General features: G+C 51.1%; 1 protein-coding gene across 1 annotated transcript in view; it reads left to right on the forward strand.

Moving 5' to 3' along the window:
• The window catches only part of TG (thyroglobulin), a 244,568-nt gene extending 224,762 nt beyond the window's left edge, over positions 1 to 19,806 (forward strand). Inside the window, exons 46-49 of the mRNA XM_035011980.1 lie at positions 1,304 to 1,411; positions 16,695 to 16,829; positions 18,548 to 18,741; positions 19,600 to 19,806. Of these exons, the coding sequence (XP_034867871.1) occupies positions 1,304 to 1,411; positions 16,695 to 16,829; positions 18,548 to 18,741; positions 19,600 to 19,700 (538 nt within the window). The 3' untranslated portion in view covers positions 19,701 to 19,806. The remainder of the gene's footprint in view (positions 1 to 1,303; positions 1,412 to 16,694; positions 16,830 to 18,547; positions 18,742 to 19,599) is intronic.
• The last annotated feature ends 869 nt before the right edge of the window (positions 19,807 to 20,675 follow it).

Below are 20,675 nucleotides of genomic sequence, written 5' to 3' on the forward strand. Positions count from 1 at the left end.
AGCTGAAGTGTGAGGGAGGGCAGGTAACCAAGGAAGACCTCACTGAGGAGGCAGATTCCAGTTCCCCCTTAGCTCAGGCCCTCATTGCCTCCCGGCCAGGCTCAGGCAGTGGCCTCCCTGCCTCTCCTTGGCAGCACCCCTCCACCTGGCTGCCACGGTGTGACTCTTTCCCGTAGGTCTGATTCCAGCCCGGTCCTGCTCACCACCTCTCTTCTTCATGCGATGGAGCATGGCTGCCTTATGTGCCCTGTCAGACCCCAGTGGCTGGCCCCACCGCCCCTTAGAGCCTTTCCTAGAAACACTCCAGCTGCCCTGCAGACTCAACAAAAGGGTTCATCTCAACAGCCAGAAAACAGGGGTAGACAGACCCTCTGCACTGAGAGACTTTCATGGCTGTTACCAGCCTCCGTTGTTACAATATCCTTACGGCATGGGCCCCATGGGTCCCATTTCTCAGATGAGGAGAGGGAGGGTCAAGGAGATGCAAGGACCGCTGACTGGGATTCAAAACCCGCTGGGCTCCAGGCCGCCTGAGGTCTGTCTGGTTCTGACTGGGCCTGGTGCTTCTTCTCATGCGCAGCTTGAGCACCAGCCCACGCACGACCCCACCATTGCAAGCTGATGCTTCTCAAACATGTTCCCATCACCCCAGAGGGGGAACAAATGGGAAGCTTTGGGAATGTAGAACAGGGTTCTCAACCTCCTCGCTATGGCATTTCCGGTGGATAATTCCTCGCTGAGGGGTCCGTCCCAGGCGTCATAGGCTGTTCAGCAGCATTCCAGGCCCCTGCTCACTAGATGCCAGTCAGAACCTTTTCGTCTCCAGCTGTGACAGTGGGAACATCCCCCAAACATTGTCAAATGTCCCCTGGGGGGTGGGCGTGTCCCCAGCTGAGAGCCACTGGTCTAAATGTATCATACGCATGAAATACCCTTGAGGATATTTCCTCTGCCTTCTTTCGAAATGTACAATCCTTTTGTGTTCTGCTCCATAGTATATTGTATTTATTTTACTATAGCGTGTTTTGCTCCCAAGTCTTTAAAATTAGTGTGCTGGGAAGATGCTTGCCCCACGGGTTCCTTGTATGACCTTGGGTGACCTTGCCGGCCAGACACCAGGCTGGACCCGCTGCCAGCAGTGGAGCCAGCTGGGCGAGAGGCACGCCCATGAGTGCTCTCTGCAGGTCGGTGCTGAGGTGCCTGGTGGCCCAGGGGACCCTGGCCTGGGAGAAGCATGTCCCTGGCACAGTTGTCTATAGAACGACCCATAACTAAACACCCTCCTCTGTCCTCATGTGACCAGGGACTACTTTATCACCTGTCCCGTAATCGACATGGCCAGCCACTGGGCAAGGAGGGCCCGAGGGAATGTCTTCATGTACCACGCTCCCGAAAGCTATGGACACAGCAGGTAAGGTGGCCGCATGGCCACAGTGGGTGTTAGCAAGTGAAGGGAGTCTGGCAGGGCTCTGTGTCCGTTCTGTGACCCTCAGGGAAGCCGACGACAGAGGGCAGGACTGAGGTTCAAGTCCTGCCTTGGTGACATCGGACTTGTCATTTAGTGTCTGAAACATGGGTGTAACTGTAATTGCCACTTTCTCGCACGGTATTGTTGGAAGGGCGAGCAAAATAGCAGATAGAGGAGGCACTTTGGAAATCCAATGTTAGCTCTCTTAATGGATTGACCTGGCTTGGGGGAGGGGGTTTCTTTATTAATCCTGAATATTTATGCCTCCAAAACCTGAGCACTTAGCTTCACTTAAGAAAATGGCTTTCTGAAGTATAAAAGGCTGTTTTGTTGACTTTTTTTTTTTTGCGACAAAAGGAAAGTTTGGATTACCTCTAATCTCTATACCATTCCTACTTCCAAAATATGTTCAATATACTTTATAATAAAAGTCTCAGGTACAAAATCACAATCACAATGGAAACGAGAAATAATAAGTAAGTGAAAGAAAGCACATGGGAAGCGAAGGGTCAACCAACGAACGGGCACAGAGTGTAGCCCTGCGTGTTCCAGAAGCCAAGGACAAGATTAAAAAATAAAGAACAATGGGAGCAGAGAGGCTGGGTGGCGGGGGACACATCTGACATCCACCCGCTGGACGGTGATGCCAGGAGGGTAGCGGGCACAGGGATGCCCAGGGTGTTGGGGGAGGACTGTGGGGTCACGTGTTCTACTTCGTCATGACCTTGCAGTCCTGAGCCATTCACCCATGTCAGAAAACCCCAGGCCCCTTCCCGGCTGGACCAGCAACTTCCCACATAATCCGGTGTGATTGCCATAAATCACATCAGATGAGCCACTTCACGTTGGAGCTTCTTGGGGAAGAGCTCATACCCCGCCAAGGGCAGAAGAATATGTGCTGTGATGATGGTCAGCCCTCCGGGTTAAGGATTCTCAGATAACAGAAGGTCAGGGGTCAGGGAGATGAGACATAAGAACGTCAACTTTACAGCTGGAGGTCCGGCCCCACCAGCTATGCAGAGTTGGGCAGGCTCCTTTGCCTCTCTGACCCTCAGTATCCTCATCCACTAAATGAGGCCACTGGTTTCCCTTTACAGGCTTGACATTAATAATACATGGCACAGAAATTATTCTTTCACTTGTGTTTCTTTGCAATGACACCAAGGGAACTCCTACAAACATACCTAACTTCTCATTATAATTGGCAACATCCCTATATAATGGGCTGAATATGGCCACTGAAAGATCCCAGGTCCCAACCTTATAAGGAAAATGGGGCTTTGCACGTGTAATTAAGTTAAAGACCTTGACCTGGGAAAATTATCCTGCATTATCCTGGTGGGCCCTAAATGCAATCACAAGTGTTTCTACCAGAGAGAGGCCAGGGAAGGTACATAGAAGAGGAGGAGGCAACGTGACTAGGGAGGCAGAAATTGGAGGGGTTGCTGCACCCATGAGCCGAGAAACAGCAGCTGAAGAATTCACCACCCAATTCCACCAGATTCCAGACAAGAATCCACACGAGCTGCAGGAGCAAGACCTGGCTTCTCCCCTAGGGCCTCCAGAGGAAGCAGGTCTCTGTTGACACCTTGATACTTGGCTTCATGACACTGATTTGGGGCTTCTGGCCCCCAGAATTGGGAGCCAGTAAATATCTGTTGTTTTAAGCCACCAAGTTTGTGGTAGTTTGTGACCACAGCCCTAGGGAACTGATACAGTCCTTCTGATGTTCTCTATTCCCTAAGCACCCGTTATGTACCTTGTCCCCCCCACAGATTACTCAGCTTGTATAACACTTCACACAAACATCCAGAATCCTGTTGAGGTTGGCAGGGTTGAAATGGTCATTGCTATTCTACAGAAGAAGAGTCTGAGGCTCAGGGAGTTCCATGGGATTTCCCCAAGGACGAGTGGCAGTTCGTTGTAGAGCAGTGACTTAGTCCTGCCCTCTCTGAGCCCCCTGAACTCTCTTTCCACTACACCACACAGTCTTTCTGTCTCTCTGTTTAGAACTATTTATAATTCCAACCCAATCCACTTCCAGGATTCAAGCAACTACCCCCATGTTGTAGGAAGGAAAATAAATGGCCCTTGAAGGTTCTGGTAAGAAGGCATTTGGAGAGAAAGGACGACGAAGAGAATGGTGGTTTGGGTGAGGATGGAAGGAGCCCTCGTCATCCAGGGGCACCCATGGTTGGGAGGCCCCGCATGGGAAGCTGTTTGTAGAAGAAGCCTTGGCCGTGTCTCCCAAATGCCAGGGCTCCCGGGATTCGTGCCCAGGGCAGGAGTCTGGTTCTCTGCCTTCCTCCCTGTTAAGGAACAGATTACAACAGAAGGTCTGATGCTCTTGCAGCAAGTCCATCAAAAGCTTTAACACGTATGCACATGCCATTGGGCTCCAAAATACACAGTGGCAAACCCAGAGAGGCATCTGCTCCCTGAGGACCAGAACGATCAAAGCAAAACAAGACGGAAGGATCCATGCGATTCTAGCCAGAATCAATAATGCTTTTATCCCACCCGTATTAGTTTCCTGGGGCTGCCTTAGCAACGTCCCCCACGCAGGTGGTTTATAACAACAGGAACGGATTGTCTCACAGTTCCGGGGGCCAGAAGCCAATCAAGGTGTCATCAGACTCATGCTCCCTCTGGAGGCTCTAGGGAAGGATCTGTTCCAGGCCATTCTCCTAGCTTCTGGTGGCCTAAGGCATTGCTTGGCTTGTAGATGGCCACCTTCCCACTGTGTGTCTGGGTCCAAATTTCCCCCTTTTTATCACAACACCAGTCATATTGGATTGAGGCCCAAGCTACATCCTCATTTTGACTTAGTTATGTCTGCAAAGACGCCAGTTTTAAAGAAGGCCACATTCGGAGGTCCCAAGGTTAGGTCTCCAGCAAATCTTTTTTAAGGGGACACAATTCAACCCATAGCATCGCCCTTCTCTCTAAAGTAACAGCCTTGCTGGTGAGGCTCCTGAGTGTCAAGGGCCCAGAGGGGTCTGTTTCAGACCTAAACATGAGGTAGTCCACGGGAGTGGGCTCCTCCAACAGACTCTGAACCACATCCTCATTCTGGCATGGCCAGTTTGGGTTTCTCTGCTGCTGAAGAGCATCCTCATGCCCCTCCGGGGCTCCGCAGACAGACCTCCACTGTACTGATCCAGGGAACCCCCCCACCCCGCAAGGAAGCCACGCTCACAAGCCAGACCCTCACAAAAGTGCCTCCTGGGTCCTCACAGTCACCATGCCTCGGGGCCTGGGGACCCTCCTGGCACAGAGTAGTAGGTGCTCAAGAAGTCATGTTGAAGCTGCTCCAACCACCTCTCATTTGACAGGTGAGGAATGAATCCTTTCCACTCTGGTCTATAGGCTCCTTGGGGCTCAGTTTTGCCATCTGCACAATGGAAACAAGGAGGTGGGAGAGGTCAGGAGCACAGATTCCTCCCTGGGCTCTGTGGGACCCATTCTCTATACCTTGGAGCCTGAGCTCCCAGTAAAGCATCGAGTTTATGGAGGTTAGAGAGGTATGAACCCCAAGGAGCCCAGTCACCCTAAGTGACTTCCAGCTGTCACATTCTACCATTTGGGGGGACAGAGACACTCAGAGACACCCATACATTCCTCAGACAGACCTGTTCCTGTGTGTACGGAGGCAGAAAGTATCCTGGTGATGCAGGATCTCTGGGCCAACTGACTCGGTCAGAAACCCAACGCAAGCCACTTAACCTCCTTGGTGACTCCATTTCTTCACCCACCATGCGAACGGGACCTGCTTCGGAGGGTCAGTGTGATAACGGATTTGCACACAGAATGAGGTCTGGCAAAGAGGAAGCGCAGAGGTCGTCCCATTCTTCTGGCCCCTCAGAGTGCATTCTTGACGACCCTCTGTGTCTATGTCCTCTCACCCCCCACAGTCATGGGATGGTGCCACCCACAGAGTAGATGCTGAAATCAATGAATGAATCACGGAAACTAACCCAGTTAATCACTGGCAAGTGTATCCTTTTTGCCTGAAAAGACATCTCTCTCACTCTGCCCTCGCGCTGTCACACCTCTCATTTATTTCTGGCTCGAACCTACAGACTTAAAATATATGTGCCTGCCGTACGCTTTCAGCCATCTGTCCTGTACCTCCATTTCTGTGAGCATAGATTAGCTTTCCTGGCATAGCGAGTGCACAAAACGCAGTACATTACCACTTTCTCAAGACTCCTGTTAATTGATCACAGCATAGCGTGGTTCTGTAATGGCTCCTGGTTTACGGATGAGATTTTCATCCCTGAACTTGAGGGCCAGCCTCTGCGAGGAAGGAATAGGTGTCATGGGTGGGGGAGGAGACAAAGAAACTAAAATCTACAGTGGGAGAAGAAGGTTCCATTTTAAGATTTAGATTCAAAGAATCATAGACTATGGAAATTGATTTCATCTGACTCCTTCATTTAAGCCCCGATGTAAAGAGCCAGCCACTGGCAGTCTAGACCCAAACCCTGTCACTTGCCCTTGCTCCAGTTTTTCTTTGGACCCTTCAACCCAAAGCTTGAGTGTTTGCCATGGCTAAGTCCACTTACTAACTGTGTGACCTTAGGCAAGTTGCTGAACCTCTCTGAGCCTCAATGCATCCTCACCTATACACAGGGAGAGTCATAGCTCTTGTCCCACAGTGTGGCTAGAAGGATTTAGGGGAACAGTGCCTGCATCTGAGATGTGTGTGTGTGGGGGGGGGGGGGTTGTGTGTGGTTTTGTGCCTGCAGTACCTGGCAACTTTGGTTTCCAAGGCTACTAACATGAGGCTAAAACTTACCAGCTTTCTCTTGCTCTGCTCTGCTCACTGGGGAGATTTGGGGCCAGTTTCATCCATGGTTACTATCTGTAGCCCTCTGTTTCAGGAAGAGGGATTTTCGCTGATGACTATAACCCAGGCCTTCCCAACTTGGTGCTACTGACATTTTAGGCTGGCTAATTGTTTGTTGTGACAGGCTGTCCTGTGCATCATGTATGGTGTTTAGCAGCATCCCCGGCCTCCCTCACTCAATACCAAAAGCACCTCCATCATTGGAACAACGAAAAATGTCTCCAGACGTGGCCAGTGTCCCCCGGGGGGCAAAATCGCCCTCTGTGGAGGACCACAGGTGGACTCCACTGAAACGGGGATTATTACTGACAGCACCTGAAGGGAAGAGGCAGCCCCTTTCCCAGACTCGTCCTTGATCAGTGCAGGACCCCTCTGCCCACAGACGTTGCCCCTGGCCCCACGGGAGCCCATTCGGGCAGACAGTGAATGCACCACGGGAACAGAGCGTGGCTGGTGCTCTGTTACCGAGCTGGCCTGGAAGTCTGACAAGCCTCTCTCCCATGTTCATAGGGGCAGGGCCTTGGCCTGCTGTCCCCTCCCAAGTTGAAGGCCAAGGGGAATCTCTAGGATGGCTTCCCTGCTCTGTCTCTAGGCGCCACCTCCTGAATGCAGCTAGGACTCCTCGATCCCTGCCAGTCTCCTGTTTTGCCATCCTGTGGATTCTCAGTTGACGTCCTTCTCTGGAACCAGCCCCTTCCAAAGGACACACTGGTCCCAGTGTCTTTTCAGGAGGAGCACTCACTCCGTTCTCTGCAGCCCATGGCCAAAGGACTCCCAGACCCTGTGGCCAGCCCGGGTCTGAGGGACCGCCCCCCAACCTTCTCCTGCGAGTCAGGTCCCAGCAAGTGTGGGAGGGGACATTGATTTATTCTCTGAAGTCGCCTGTCCTTAGATGGCTCTACCTAGGTGCACCACTTATGCATGCCTCTGGGCAGGTGACAGCCTCTCGAAGCTTCCACTTCCTCATTTGTGTGATGGAGCTAATAATAACACAGCTGTAGGAGTGTGTCAGGATTAAATAAGGCAGTGCGTGCCGACCACCCAGCTAACTGCCCTGCATAAAGCCAGCGTTCATGAGGTGACTTCCAACACTGTTTCATGGGTTATTCTGGAAGAATCCACATTGCAGATTAATAGGTCCCAAGAAAACAACCACAAAGGAGGTGGTTTCTGGGTACCAGCCACTGAAAGAGGAGCTGTGGCCACTTCAGAGGGCATGTGGGGGCCCTTCATCGTAAGCTCACTGGTGCCAGTTCATAGTTTCCATGGAAATTCACTGTGGGGCTGTGTGTGGTCTGTCGTACTTGAATTATGTGCTACAGTCGGGGCCTTATTTCAAAGTCTTGGTCTCAGAGTCCTGAGATATCATTCCCACATTTCAACAGTGCAGAAGACAGTTCAGAGGGATGGGTCTTGACTTCCCTTTGAATGGGGGTGGGGTAGGGCTCTTGGGATGACACATCCGTATAGGATGCCGAATAATTCTTTGATCTGGGGAGAAGCAGCTCAGCATAATGGAAGAACTCACCCTTTGAAGTTAAATCAACTGGGGTTTTAATTCCATCTCTTCCATTCATTAACTGCCTGCATCTGAACAAGATTTTTCTGTTTACCCACCTATAAAATGGGTGTAGTTACATCTATTTTAATCAAGTCAATGTATGTTAAAAACCTGGCATATTCTAGATGTTCAGTATTAAGGTTACTTTTGCTTCTGAAAAATAAGGCTCTGAGAAGAAAAAAAATTCAAAATGACTTAAGAGGCAGTAATGTTCTTCCTTTATAAGTTGTCCCAACCCTGGAAAACAAAGCCATAAATTCTAGACTCAAGACATTTTGTACATCACTACATTTGCATTCTAGACATGTGTGTATTCCAGGGGCCTTTAACATTCCAGATTCAAAATATTATCTTTTTAGTTGACTGTCTCGTGGAGTTTGTTGGAAGTAGCAAACCAAAGAAAATATTAAGTGGTTGGATTCTTGAGTTGGGTCCATTGGCCTGGCTATATCCTGTGTGATTAACAAGATTATTTACCAGTAAAGATGGAGGTGAATCACTTTCTAAAACTGACCACTCCAACCTGGTGATATATAAGGACATGTGCCATGTGTCCCTTCCAACATGGATTCAACAAATATTTACCTGCTGCCTTCTATGCCCCAGATCCTAGCAATGGACAGACAGAGGCTGTCTTCTTAGGATTAACATTATGTTAGCGGGTGGAAATGGCAAACATCTAGGGACAGGGTACAAAGAACAGACTAAACACACATAGTAAGCAGAGTAAGTTCAGAAAACTGCCCTACGAAGGAGAAAGAGAAAAGGCTTGACATGATTGAGGATAAAGAAGGAGGCCAGGGAGCTGGGGTCTAGAGAAGAGGGGGAGATGTGGGGGAAAACACATAGGAGTTTGTAAGCTGTGGCAAGCAAAGAGAGTATTTTTTCTGAGTATGATGGAAAGGCATTGGAATTTTTAAAAAGACATGTGATAGAGAAGGCACGTGGGTCTTTTCTTTCCTACTCAAAACACAGCTCACTGAAAATCAGGTGGGATTTTTAAAAGAATGAAGAATAGAAATCCAGTTATCCAGTGTGATGATCATTTGGCTCCTCAGAAAAGTTGATTAAGACGGGAACTCATGAGAAATGAATAAGGTAGGTAAATTAAACTTAAACATGTTAACTTCTCTGTGTGCACAGAAACGTGCATTCATCTGCGAGTCTGTCAGTGCAGGGTCAGAGGCTTGAGTCAGAAAATGCTCCCTTTGAAATTCTTGCAAAATCATGAACATAATGCACGGCCTATGATTTCCAGCTTTGGTTTCTTGAAAGTGGGGTATCCACGTGATATTTAATTAATTTAATTAAGGTCTATAATTACAGTGACAAATACAGCTCGCATCAACAGGTTTGACGCAAACACAGTTGGCTCTTGGTAAACACATAACTTCCTGGTGGGAATGGATGCACCGGGCCAAGAAAATTCAGCCTTTTCTGAACAGTGGTCATTAGGCATTATGCAGGGAATAAAATGTCCAGGTAATGGGGCGCCTGGTTGGCTCAAAGAGTAAAGCATGGGACTCTTGATCTCGGGGTCGTGAGTTTGAGCCCCACACTGGGCGTAGAGTTTACTTAAAAAAAAATTTAAAACAAATTAAAATGTCCAGGTTAATGCACCAGGTCCGCCGAAAGCTTTGGCTGAACCACAAACAAACCAGTCTCCCCAGCTTTGCTGGGCTTTCAGGACTGTGAAAATATGCAGGGGCTCAGGATGGGATTGCGTCATTTAAAGTAAATCTGGGAGCTCTGTTTTTAAAGGATTGCATAGTGAATCTTTTGGCAAAACAAGCCATTTGTAAAGCATATAATTGCCTCCTGATAATTCACAGACAGAATCTGAAATTTTGCATATTAGATTTGCCCAAAGAGAAGCACACTTACAGGCTTCTATTTGTAAGTTAGTTAACACTGCCTCAACCCCTCAAGAAAAAAAAAGGGGGGGGCCTGGGAAGCAGAAGGATTTCCATTCCTCCTTGTTCCTGAATTTCCGTTGGAGGAAGTTATTTAGAGATGCCTGCTAGAGATAAGAAAGGGAGTATATTTTATGGGGATGAGGTCAGCAAACTTCCTCCTGCAGACAGAACAACAGGGATAGAAATCTCTGGAACAACAGGCTCTGAAATCAGTCGATCAGATGGGCTGTCCTCTCCAGAGCACAAGCCTCTTCAACCCATGGTCCAGAGTGTAAGAAAGACCTCCCCACTGGCCCTCCTCACCTTGAGGGGAGCCCCACTGAGGTCATTCCCTCTGGGGACACTGCGTGGGTCATTGTGCTCCCTAATCAGCCCCAAAGGGCCATGCCTGATGTGCAGGTAGTGGAGATCAAGTCAGGAGCTTGCACTGAAACTAATCTCTGAAAGGTGGCTTGTGGCCGGCCAGAATGCGGGCCTGGCTTCCCTGCAGTGCACACCAGCGGGACGTAGGATGATGAGAACGGCCCAGTGGAAAGGTTGGGGAGCATGACATAAGCAGAACCAGCCTTCTGTCTCTCCTGGACAAATGCAGCAATCCCGTGATTTCTCAGTTCAAGCCTTTCTCCCCACACCGCTCCAGGGATGATTCTAGAAGAAACACAGCTTGCAGCTTGCTTGCTTAGAAGCCCTTCATGCCCTGCCCCCATCTCCTTGAAGATGTGGCCTTCAATTCCTCTGGCCTCGGTTCTCCCACCTTCCACAAAACCAGAGCCTGAAGGACCTATCCGTTTTCCTGGACGAGGAAAATCCCAATTTCACTTTTGGGCGCGATGCACTTCTCAGTCCAATAGAGGGGAGCACCCAGCGCTTTGGGGCCTCTGCTACCTGTTAGAGCGGCATCCCCGCTCACAAGGCCCTTCCCCCCCTCGCCCCCTCACTAAACCCCTACTTGTCTTTCAAGGCACAAGTCAACCCAGAGAGGATTTCCTTTCTCTGACTTTCCAAAAGCTCCTCTCAATGCCCTTGCCTGAGACAAGCGCCATCGCTTCTCCCTCTCTTCTTGTGAGGCGTGGCAAATAATCTCAGCATCTGCTATCTAGCTATCCTCCATCTCACAACATCTTTTAAAAATGTCAGATTCCTGCATTTCCTGTGAGACCGTGAGCCGCCCCAGATGGCTGACTTACGCCTCCTTTCTCCCCAGCCCCTGCTCAGAGCACCACATGCAGCGGGCAGGGGGCTAATGGGCCCGAGTAAGCTCTTGTTCTGACGTCCGGCGTTGTGACCCATCCACACACACACACACACACACACACACACACACACACACACACACAGAGTCATCCCCGAGACGTGTGGCCGGTCAGTTCCTGCCATACTCTGGCTCAAGGTAGCATCGCCAACATCAGCAACCATAGTACTTCCTTGGATGGCAGTTTGTCATTTTTAGAGGGATTTCCATCCACTACAGTCTGGGAGCGTCCAGGGATGCTATGTGGAAGGCCGAACAGAGATGATCAGACCCAGTGTACAGATGGGAAAACCAAGGCTCAGAGAGGCAACGGTGGAAGCGGGGTTGGAGTCCAGGTCAGGCAGCTTGCAGGCAGGGAGCTCTCCTTGTCCCCATGCCCACAAGTGACAATGAGGAGATCCAGACCTGGCCTGAACCTGGGACGAGTAACTGTCAGATGAGGGAAAGGTTGACTGCAGTATGCTTACCAAAGACAAGTGACAACTAAAAGCTAAGTGACACCAGCTTGCCCACGTGCCCATGCAACCACCGCAGGGTGGGTGTATGTGATCACACCCAGCACAGGACAAAGAAGCCAGATCCATAAGTGTGAACTGTCAGCCCCCAACCTGCCAGCACGGTGGCCAACCCGCCAGCAAGATTCTCCTTGTACCTTGTCCGTCCCTGGAGTGTTCTTCCTCGTCTCCCTCTGCTGACATGGATCCGGATACACTCTTCTCCTTCCAGAGAGTCCTGGGACTCTCAGCCAGGGCCCAGGGTCCTCTGATCCCAAATGCCCGCTTCTCCGGCTCCCCCGGGCTGCCCTTCCTCCAGATGTCTGCCTTAAACTGCTCGAAATAACTCCAGCATCCTGATAAAGATCAGCCCCGCTAAGGAAAAACAAAGCAGAAGTCTTCATACACAACAGGCTCTCAAATTAAACAGATCGGATAGGCTGGAAGGCCAGGTCTTTTCCCAAAAGCAGTGCTCCATGACTTGCTGGGTCTCAGACAGACCTGCTGGGGTCTCTGTGACAGCTGGAGGGAGATGGCCTGCACCCTTTCACAAGAGCCACCTTTCCCCCAAACCCCAAGCTCCGTGATGTCACCTTGGTAGTTTGAAATTCTCTGTGGTGGGAGTACTTACACCATGGAAATTGGCACAAGGCAACTGTTCTATTTTTTTTTTTTTTTTGAGGGGGGATAAGGACAGAGGGAGAGGGAGAGAGAGAATCTCAAGTAGACTCCCCACCCAGTGGCGAGACCAACATGGGGCTCGATCACACAACCCTGAGATCATGACCTGAGCCAAAATCAAAGAGTCAGCCGCTTAACCTGCTGAGCCACCCAGGTGCCCCAGAATGATGTTATTAACCAGACCACCGTTGGCACAGATCTTCTTGAGAACGTGAGAAAAGCTAGGAGGGCTCTCCCGAGAGTGTTGATATACAGTGCCACACTGTTTCCCAAATAACTCATGGCCCTCAGGAACCCTACAATGGAACTCTCAGATTAATTTTCGGGTGTCTCTCACAGGTTAAGAGGAAAAAGGAATGAGTGTATGAGCCAGAAACTGAGCAAGAGATTTGAAATATTTTATTGCTACCCCTCACTCGCGGTTTGGAAGCCTGATTGTGCCACCACATTACGGATGAGAACACTGAGGCCCAGAAAGATTATGCATCTTGTCCAAGCCTTCATAGATATTAGGTGATCGAGCTAGGGTTTGCACTCTGTGTTCACCACACCACGAGGCCGCTGTGGTAGACAGAAGAGTGGTCCCGCTGTATGCTGGTGTCCTAGTCCCCAGCACCTGTGACTGGTACCTTACGTGGCACAGGGACTTGGCACATGCAGTTAAGGCTCTCGAGACGGGGGATTATTCAGGATCATCCGGGTGGGCCCAATGGAAGGACACGAGTCCTTCAAAGCGCCAGAGGGAGGGAGAGGAGTATGTCGGAGACGGCATGCTTGTTTGAGGGCAGAGGAAGGGAGCCATCAACGGTGGCTTCCAGGAGCTGGGAGTGGCCCTCCGCTCACAGCCAGGGAGGAAACAGGAACCTGGGTCCTCCCTCAAGGAACCGAATTCTGTCACAACCAGTGCAGAGGAGGCAGCTTCTCCCTCAGAGCCTCCAGAAGGAACAACGCCTGCTGACGCCTCGATTTTAGCCCAGGGAGACCCGGGCTGGGCCTTCGAACTCCGGAAACTGTGAGATAGGACGTGTGTGTTGATCTGAGCCATTTTGTGGTCATTTCCTAGGGCAGCAGTGGAAAGCCCATCCGGCCACTTTCCCTGAAGGGCCTCTGAGAAGCAGCCGCTTCCGTCCTCCGCACCGCAGGGTGAGGAGCAAGGCCTGGTGGCGCAGCGGAGGGCACAGGGCATCCCCTTTTGAGGCCAGGCTGTCCTGGCTGCTCTGGAGCTCACACCGAGCGGACAGCCCCCAACGGTGTCTGGTGAGGCCAGGGGCTCCGCCGGCCTTGGGATCACAGACCCCGCGGGAGTCTGGTGTCGCTTCCCAGTGTGGGGCCTTGGCAAGAAAGTGGCCTCTCGGAGCCTACTTTCCTCCAGTATAAACACTCTACAAATTACTCCAAGAACGTCTACTCTCAGGGGCCTGGGGATAACTGGGGTGAAGGGGCCTTGTCAGCTACGCAGAGCGGATACATGAGGGCTGATTTCTTTTTTTTTTTTTTTAAGATTTTATTTATTTATTTGACAGAGAGAGAGATAGTGAGAGGGAACACAAGCAGGGGGAGTGGGAGAGGGAGAAGCAGGCTTCCCGCCGAGCAGGGAGCCTGATGCGAGGCTTGATCCCAGGACCCTGGGATCATGACCTGAGCCGAAGGCAGACGCTTAACGACTGAGCCACCCAGGCACCCCATGAGGGCTGATTTCTATTGCCCTTATGACTTCGATCTTCCTGTTCTTTTGTTTTTTGTGGGGTTTTTTTGCTCAATGTTCCTTCTCCCTCTGAGTCTTACAACATCATTGAGAAGCCGGGTCATTGGTACTTTTTTACCTATCCTCAGCCCCTGCCCACAGGTAGATGGAGAGCAGGATTTGGGGTCTGGGGGGCTCAGCTCCGGATCCTGGCTCTCCCTTGTCGGGGGCATGTGGCAGCCTCTTTTCAAGCCTCATCACCTGGGAAATACACGGGTGATGCCATTTCTGTCCTCGGCGGGTCCCGAGTGGTGGTGGTCCAATGCTACCCGGGTACCTGGCACAGCGTGGCTGCTCAGGAAATGGCAAGTGGAAACAGGGACTGAGTGGAGCTGGCTCCCAACAGGCCACGTTGCCCAGCGCAGGCTCTGGACTCTTGTCGGCGCTTGACCACGGGTACTTCTGGCACCAGACAAGGGACTCAGCGCCTTGGGGGCCAGGAGGTATAAATGTTGATGTCACTGCTACTTCTCGCTCCCCTTTGTGAGTTTAAACCTTCGCTACAGGGGGGCAGGGCGCCTGACACAGGTTGCAAGGGGACGCCACGGTCTATGATGGAAATTCCCCTCCTAACCTCATGCCATCAGTCCTGTTTGTCTCCCGCCGTCTCCCGTCCCTTCTACACCTTCCAGCGTGGAGCCGTGATCATAATACTAGCCGGCGCTTGGAAAAGCACTTATCACTGGCTTGCACTTGCCATGGCTAGTTCAACCTGGCGTTTCATGATGTGACCTAGGTCAAGTGACTCACCCAGGGTTACACCAGCAGTAAGTGACTGAGCTGACTCAGCTGAGTGACTCAGTTCCAGGTCGTTCCCTCTGTGCCTTGTCAACAGTCATATATGCACCTACCCATCATGCTTATGGTCCCGGGAGGAATTCCGGCCCCTGCGCCCCTCAGGAGTCCAGCAAGCCCGAGCCCTTTCCCAGCACATGCGTGCAGTGGGTGTCTCTACCTGTCATACTCACACTGACAACAACCCCTGGAGAACCCACGGCCTGAGATGCTGCTGTTAGCCTGAAGACAGCTGCTTACACGGCAAGTAGAAGGATGGATGAGAAAGAACACGCCCCTTACCTTTTGAGTACCTGCTACATTGACCATCTTATTCTGATCTTCACGACGACCCTAGGAAGCCAGTATTTAATTGTGTAACTACTCCAGAGATGATGAAGCAGGGAATCAGGGAGGCCACACAGATTGCCAGAGGTCACCAGCCTGGAAGTGGGGGTGGGGGGCCCCCGGGCTGGGTGCCTTCTGTTAGATCCCGCTGCTAGCCACGCTCCTGATCCCTCTCCGCTGTTCGACTCACTGCATGTCTCTGGGTAAGTCAGGAAACCTCTCTGGACTTTGTTTTCCTCATCTGTAGAATTAGAGTTGGCTCTTGCAATGAGTTGGGGCCAACTACAAGGTTGGAGAGGGCCGTCTCCACACAAGACCATGCTCGCTGCTAAGAGCAAGTGCTAATTCAGGGGCTTCCCCAAACCACCCTCAGGCTTGATGATTCTCTAGAAAGACTCACAGACCTCACTGAAAGCTTCTGTCTCGTGGTGAAAGTGATACAGGGAAGGGATGTGGATTCAGACCAGACAGAGGAAGAGTGGCACAGTGTAGAGCCCAGGAGGGTTCCAAGCGCAGAGCCCCCCGGTCCCCGCCGTGTGGAGTCAGGGGGGCTGCTCTGTTGGCACTGATGTGTGACAGCGGACATGGGGTAGCCCCAGCCAGGGAGCCCCAGCCAATCACCCAAATTTGGCCGTCAGAGGCTTTATTAGAGTCCTGTTGCATAGGCATGATGGATGACTGATTGCCCATGGTTAATCTCAGTCTCCAGGTCCACTGATACCGTGTGACCCTAAGTCACATGGTCTTTTGGCATGACCAGCCCCCACCCTAAGGCTGTTAAGTGCGAACACATTGATGGAAAATCCAATGTGGTGAGCCTCTGCCCTAAACAAAGGTATGACCACCGGGTGCAAAGGCCAGACTTCTCTCTGGGAAAAGTCGAATTCTTTACTACACAGCTGTGAAGTCCCTTCCAGCTTTTCCACTGTGACAGTGCCAGCATTCACCCCGATGGCCCCAGTTACCCCTGGGCTGGTCTCCCCAGTGCTAGCTCCAGCCCGGTCCACTCCAACCACTGGTCTGGCCTCTGCACCCTTATTCCTTCCTGCCTGCTTACTACTACCCCTAGTCCGGTGCCCAGCACATCATTGCTGGTCAGTGTATTATTATTATATTAACTGACCAGCAACGATGTGCCGGGCACCGGACTAGGGGTGGCTAAGTGGATGAATGTCATCCTTGAACAGGTGTGAGAGCTTAAGTCATATGAACAAGGGCTAACACAGAGAAGGGCTTGAAATACAGGCTCTTTTGAACAGAAAGATGTTCTATGGACACAGTAAGTATCCTGGTTAGAATGCGGTCGAAAGAGCATTCTCTTGGAAAGTTACTTACAGGCATTGTTTCTGGAGAGGTAAGTGCTCGGCATTGGGTACATTTCAACCAATAGATGTGTCGTGGATCTGCTCCAAGGGGGGGGCCATTGAATGAAAGGCCAAACCAAATCTCAACTAAACAAACTAAGCACTAAACCAGAATCCTAAACATAAAGAAAGAAAAGTCCCCATTTGGGGAGGAATATTGGTTTTTGGCTCCTTTGACTTTTCCAGAAGTTTATTATTCCTTTAACTTTTGCTTCTTCTTATTTCCGCGTGTCTTCTCAGCCTGGATTTGCTGGCAGATGTTCAGTATGCCTTTGGGCTTCCCTTCTACCCTGCCTACAACGGTCAGTTTACTCTGGAGGAGAAAGGCCTGTCACTGAAAATCATGCAGTTCTTTTCGAACTTCATCCGATCGGGGTGAGTGGACCACGTGGGCCCACTGCTGCCATCACGCCTGCCTCCCTCCCTATCCCCCCTAGATGTTGCGGTCCCCTGCTCCTGGTCTCCCTGTCTCAGTCCCCCTCTTCTAGCCCAAACTACCTCTGTGTAGATTCATCTTGGTGAAGGGAAGCTCCCACCACACACTCCCTTACTGAGCCACATTCGATGGCTCTAGATCAGGGTTTCTGAACCTCAGCACCGCTGACGTGGGGCAGGTAAGTCTTTGTGGTGAGGGCATCCTGTGCAGCCCCAGCTGTTTAGCAGCTTCTCTGGTCTCCACCCACTAGATGCCAGTAGCATCTCACCCCAGGTGTGAGAACAAACTGTCTCAGAAGGTACCAGATGCCCCCTGGGAGGCACAATCACCTCAAGCCGAGAACCACGGTCCTAGATGATCAAATTCAGTTAACATATTCCAGCCCCTTCCTTATCTACCCCCGCATCCCTGCATACCTCTATTCTAGCCCAGGTGGCGTAGTCTCTGTCCCCACTTCCAAGCTTGGTTCCCCTTTTACCTCCTGGCCAGACATTCGCTGGTCACCTAGCATGATACTCAGGCCCCTGGAAAGGTAGAAGGTTAAAAAAAAAAAAAAAAAAAAAAAAAAGTCATGTGGAATTTAAGAAACAAGGCAGAGGATCATAGGGGAAGAGAGAAAAAAAAATGAAACAAGATGAAACCAGTGAAGGAGACAAACCATAAGAGACTCTTAATCTTAGGAAACAAACTGGGGGTTGCTGGAGGGGAGGAGGGTGGGGGGAATGGGATAACTGGGTGATGGACATTGGGGTATGTGTTGTAATGAGCACTGGGTATTCTATAAGACTGATGAATCACAGACCTGTACCCCTGAAACAAATAATACATTGTATGTTAATTAATTGGCTTTAAATTTAAAAAAATTAAAAAATAAAATAAAATGAGGGGAAAAAAGTCGTGTTTCATCCATAACCTACTGACAGAAACACAAAACCCAACCATAATTAACCCAACCATAATTAAAAGCAGGGCAAAGTAGAATTTTATCTAGTTCGTTATAGGAGTTGAGCAGAAAGACATTGCTTTTAATTCAGATTTAGAAAAGGTTTCTCTGAGGAAGTGACATGGAAGCTGGGCCTTGAAGGACAACAGGCTATTCAGACACAAGGTGCCAACCAGTCGAAGGCGCCCAGGAGAGGAGCGTACCAGCAAAGGCACCCTCGGGTGGAAGGGACGAGAAACACACCGTGTTTGGCCAATTATCAGGAGGTCGAGGGGGCTGGGCGGTGGGCCTGGTGGCAGGTGTGGAGAGGTGGCTGAGTGTGACAAGGCCTGACCTCCCCTTCATAAGGAAGATGGCTTACGGGGAGCAGACAAGTTGGCCTGGCTTGGGGCCCACCCTCCTGCCCAGGCCTTGGACAGATGGATCCACTCCAGGGACTGGCTGCGGTGTCCAGAGAGAAGGACACCAGGATAGAAGGGGGCATGGCGACCTCGTGAGCGTTCCAGACACGGGCCTTTCCACCTTCCATCATTTGTCGTGTGGCAGATCAGGGCACAGCCGTGGAAATCGGATCGGGCAGGTCCAAACCCTGCTTTGACACCTGAAGATTCGGGACTTGGTCCTCGGACACCAAGTGCAAGTGAAAAGGGATCCCAGGCGATAAAAGGAAAACCATTTTCCCTCACGGATGTTTCTTTCCTGTCATTTTCCCAGGAATCCCAACTACCCGCACGAGTTCTCTCGGAAAGCCCCTGAGTTTGCGGCCCCCTGGCCTGACTTCGTCCCACGGGCCGGTGGGGAGAACTACAAGGAGCTCAGCGTCCTGCTCCCCAACGGGCAGGGCCTCAAAAGCGCTGACTGCTCCTTCTGGTCCAAGTACATCCCGTCTCTGAAGGCGGCGGCGGCAGGTGGGGAAGCGGGAGCGGGCGGGGGCTGGGCAGAGGGCAGGCGAGCGGTTCCTCCCCAGCATCTGCCGAGCTCCCTTTGCGGCAGACCTGGGTTAAGCGCATGGAGCCACTGAGTCATGGAGTGCCGTCTACACGGCCCTTCTCCATGAGGAGCTCCCAGTCTGGGGGGCCTCCTGTTCTGATGGGGGACGTCAGAGAGAGAGGCACAGGGCCAGGACACCGGGGGCCCAGGGGTGGGATTTCTAACCAGGGGAGAAGTGGAAATTATCACTTCTTACCCCTGAAGAGCACTTCCAGCTGAGCAGGCATTAAGGAGAGAAACCGAATCATAATGAGGGCACTGGGAATACAGAATTAATGCAATGCCCTTAAGAAGCTTCCAAGAGAGGGGGGGAGTGAGAAATATAACCCAGCGATTGGCCCTCAGCTGTCCCCACCCCGCGATGGAAGTCTGTGCCCAGGCCAGTGGGAGCCCAGTGGAGGGAGGATCTGAGAAGGCCTCCCGGGGAGGTGGCTGGTGGGGCTGAAGGTTTTCAGAATGACATGATTTCTTCATGCAGCAAGAGATAGGGGTGCAACATGCAGCGGGAATGGGATCTTGCCCACCATGTTTTAGACCCACAAAGCTGCATTTAGCCACCAAGGCCACGGGGCTCTCTGTTGAACCCGAGTCCTGTTGTACCCTTAGCATGACCCGAGAGCCTGGTGATGAATCTGGTGCCCGCCCCCTGGAAATGCCCCTCTGTTGAGCATTCGTAGGGAAGGCGCGTCAGAGGCTGGGGTCTCTTAGGGCCAAGGCGGAAGAGACAAGGGAGGAGTCCTGAGCTGAATAGACCAGCCTTGCCCCTTCTATTTCAGATGAAGCCAAGCACGGGCTGTCAGCAGAGAGTGAAGAGGACGACGGGCCAGTTAACTCTGGGCTGGTGGGAGAGCCAGGCTCCAAGGGCTACAGCAAGTGACCATCTCTTAAGACGCTCCTGCCCAGCCCGGCAACCCCACCTCAGGCTGCCACCAAGGGGATCTTATTCTCTAAAATAGCCACTAACTTTCAATAAAGGGTCTACATGCAGTGAAGCATCGGTGACTCAGATTTGTTAATTCAAGGCTGTCCTTGGGAGACACAAAACGATTGATCTCAATGGTCTTCGTGAGTCGTGAAGCCCAGGCTGCGCTTTCCTTCCAACCAAAATTTGTGGAGCATTCTGTGTACACCAGGCCCAGTGCTGATGGCCAGGGAGGCAAAGACCCTGCCTTTTAGACAGAGAAAAAGGCAGGTGAACAGGTGTGAACATTAACACAAGAAATGGGGATGCATCGAGGGCGGGCCCCAGAATGACACAGCCCCACCTGTGTGTTCAAAAGGATTCTCTTGTGAAGGTTCCAGAATGGAGGTGGGAGACCAACGGCTGGTGCAATATTCTAAGCAAGAGACAGTGAGGTCTGAATCCAGGTAGCGAGGGTAGAGGTGGGGGAAGGCAGAGATCTGAGAACTCTTTAGGAAGCAAAATTGATAGGATTTGATTGAATGTGAGAGGGGTTTGGGGCAAGGAGATAGAATTATTACCTCAATTAGGGTTGCTTTGGGTTCCCAGAGCAGCAACAGATTTGATTATTTACCCCCCTAAGAGACACACCTATGAAGGTGAATCTATTTAAAACTCTCTCTCCATCTCATACACGCACAGAGAAAGAGAGAGAGAGAGAGAGAAAGAGAATTAACCCAAAGTCAAAGCAGATGGAGTCAGTTAACAGTCTCTGTCATTTATAAGGATGTCAGAAGATGTGTGGACACACATCACCTCATTTGAGCATACACCAAACTCAGTAATGGTTCATATGGTGGGGCCATCACCCCTATTTTGCAGATGTGGAAGGTGAGTCTCAGAAAGGCTTGTGGTGTGCCTAAATTCATACAGGGACAGGGAGGAGGTGGA

Source organism: Mirounga leonina, unplaced genomic scaffold, assembly GCF_011800145.1.
Source record: "Mirounga leonina isolate KUSES-001 unplaced genomic scaffold, KU_Mleo_1.0 Mir_165, whole genome shotgun sequence".
Taxonomy (NCBI): domain Eukaryota; kingdom Metazoa; phylum Chordata; class Mammalia; order Carnivora; family Phocidae; genus Mirounga; species Mirounga leonina.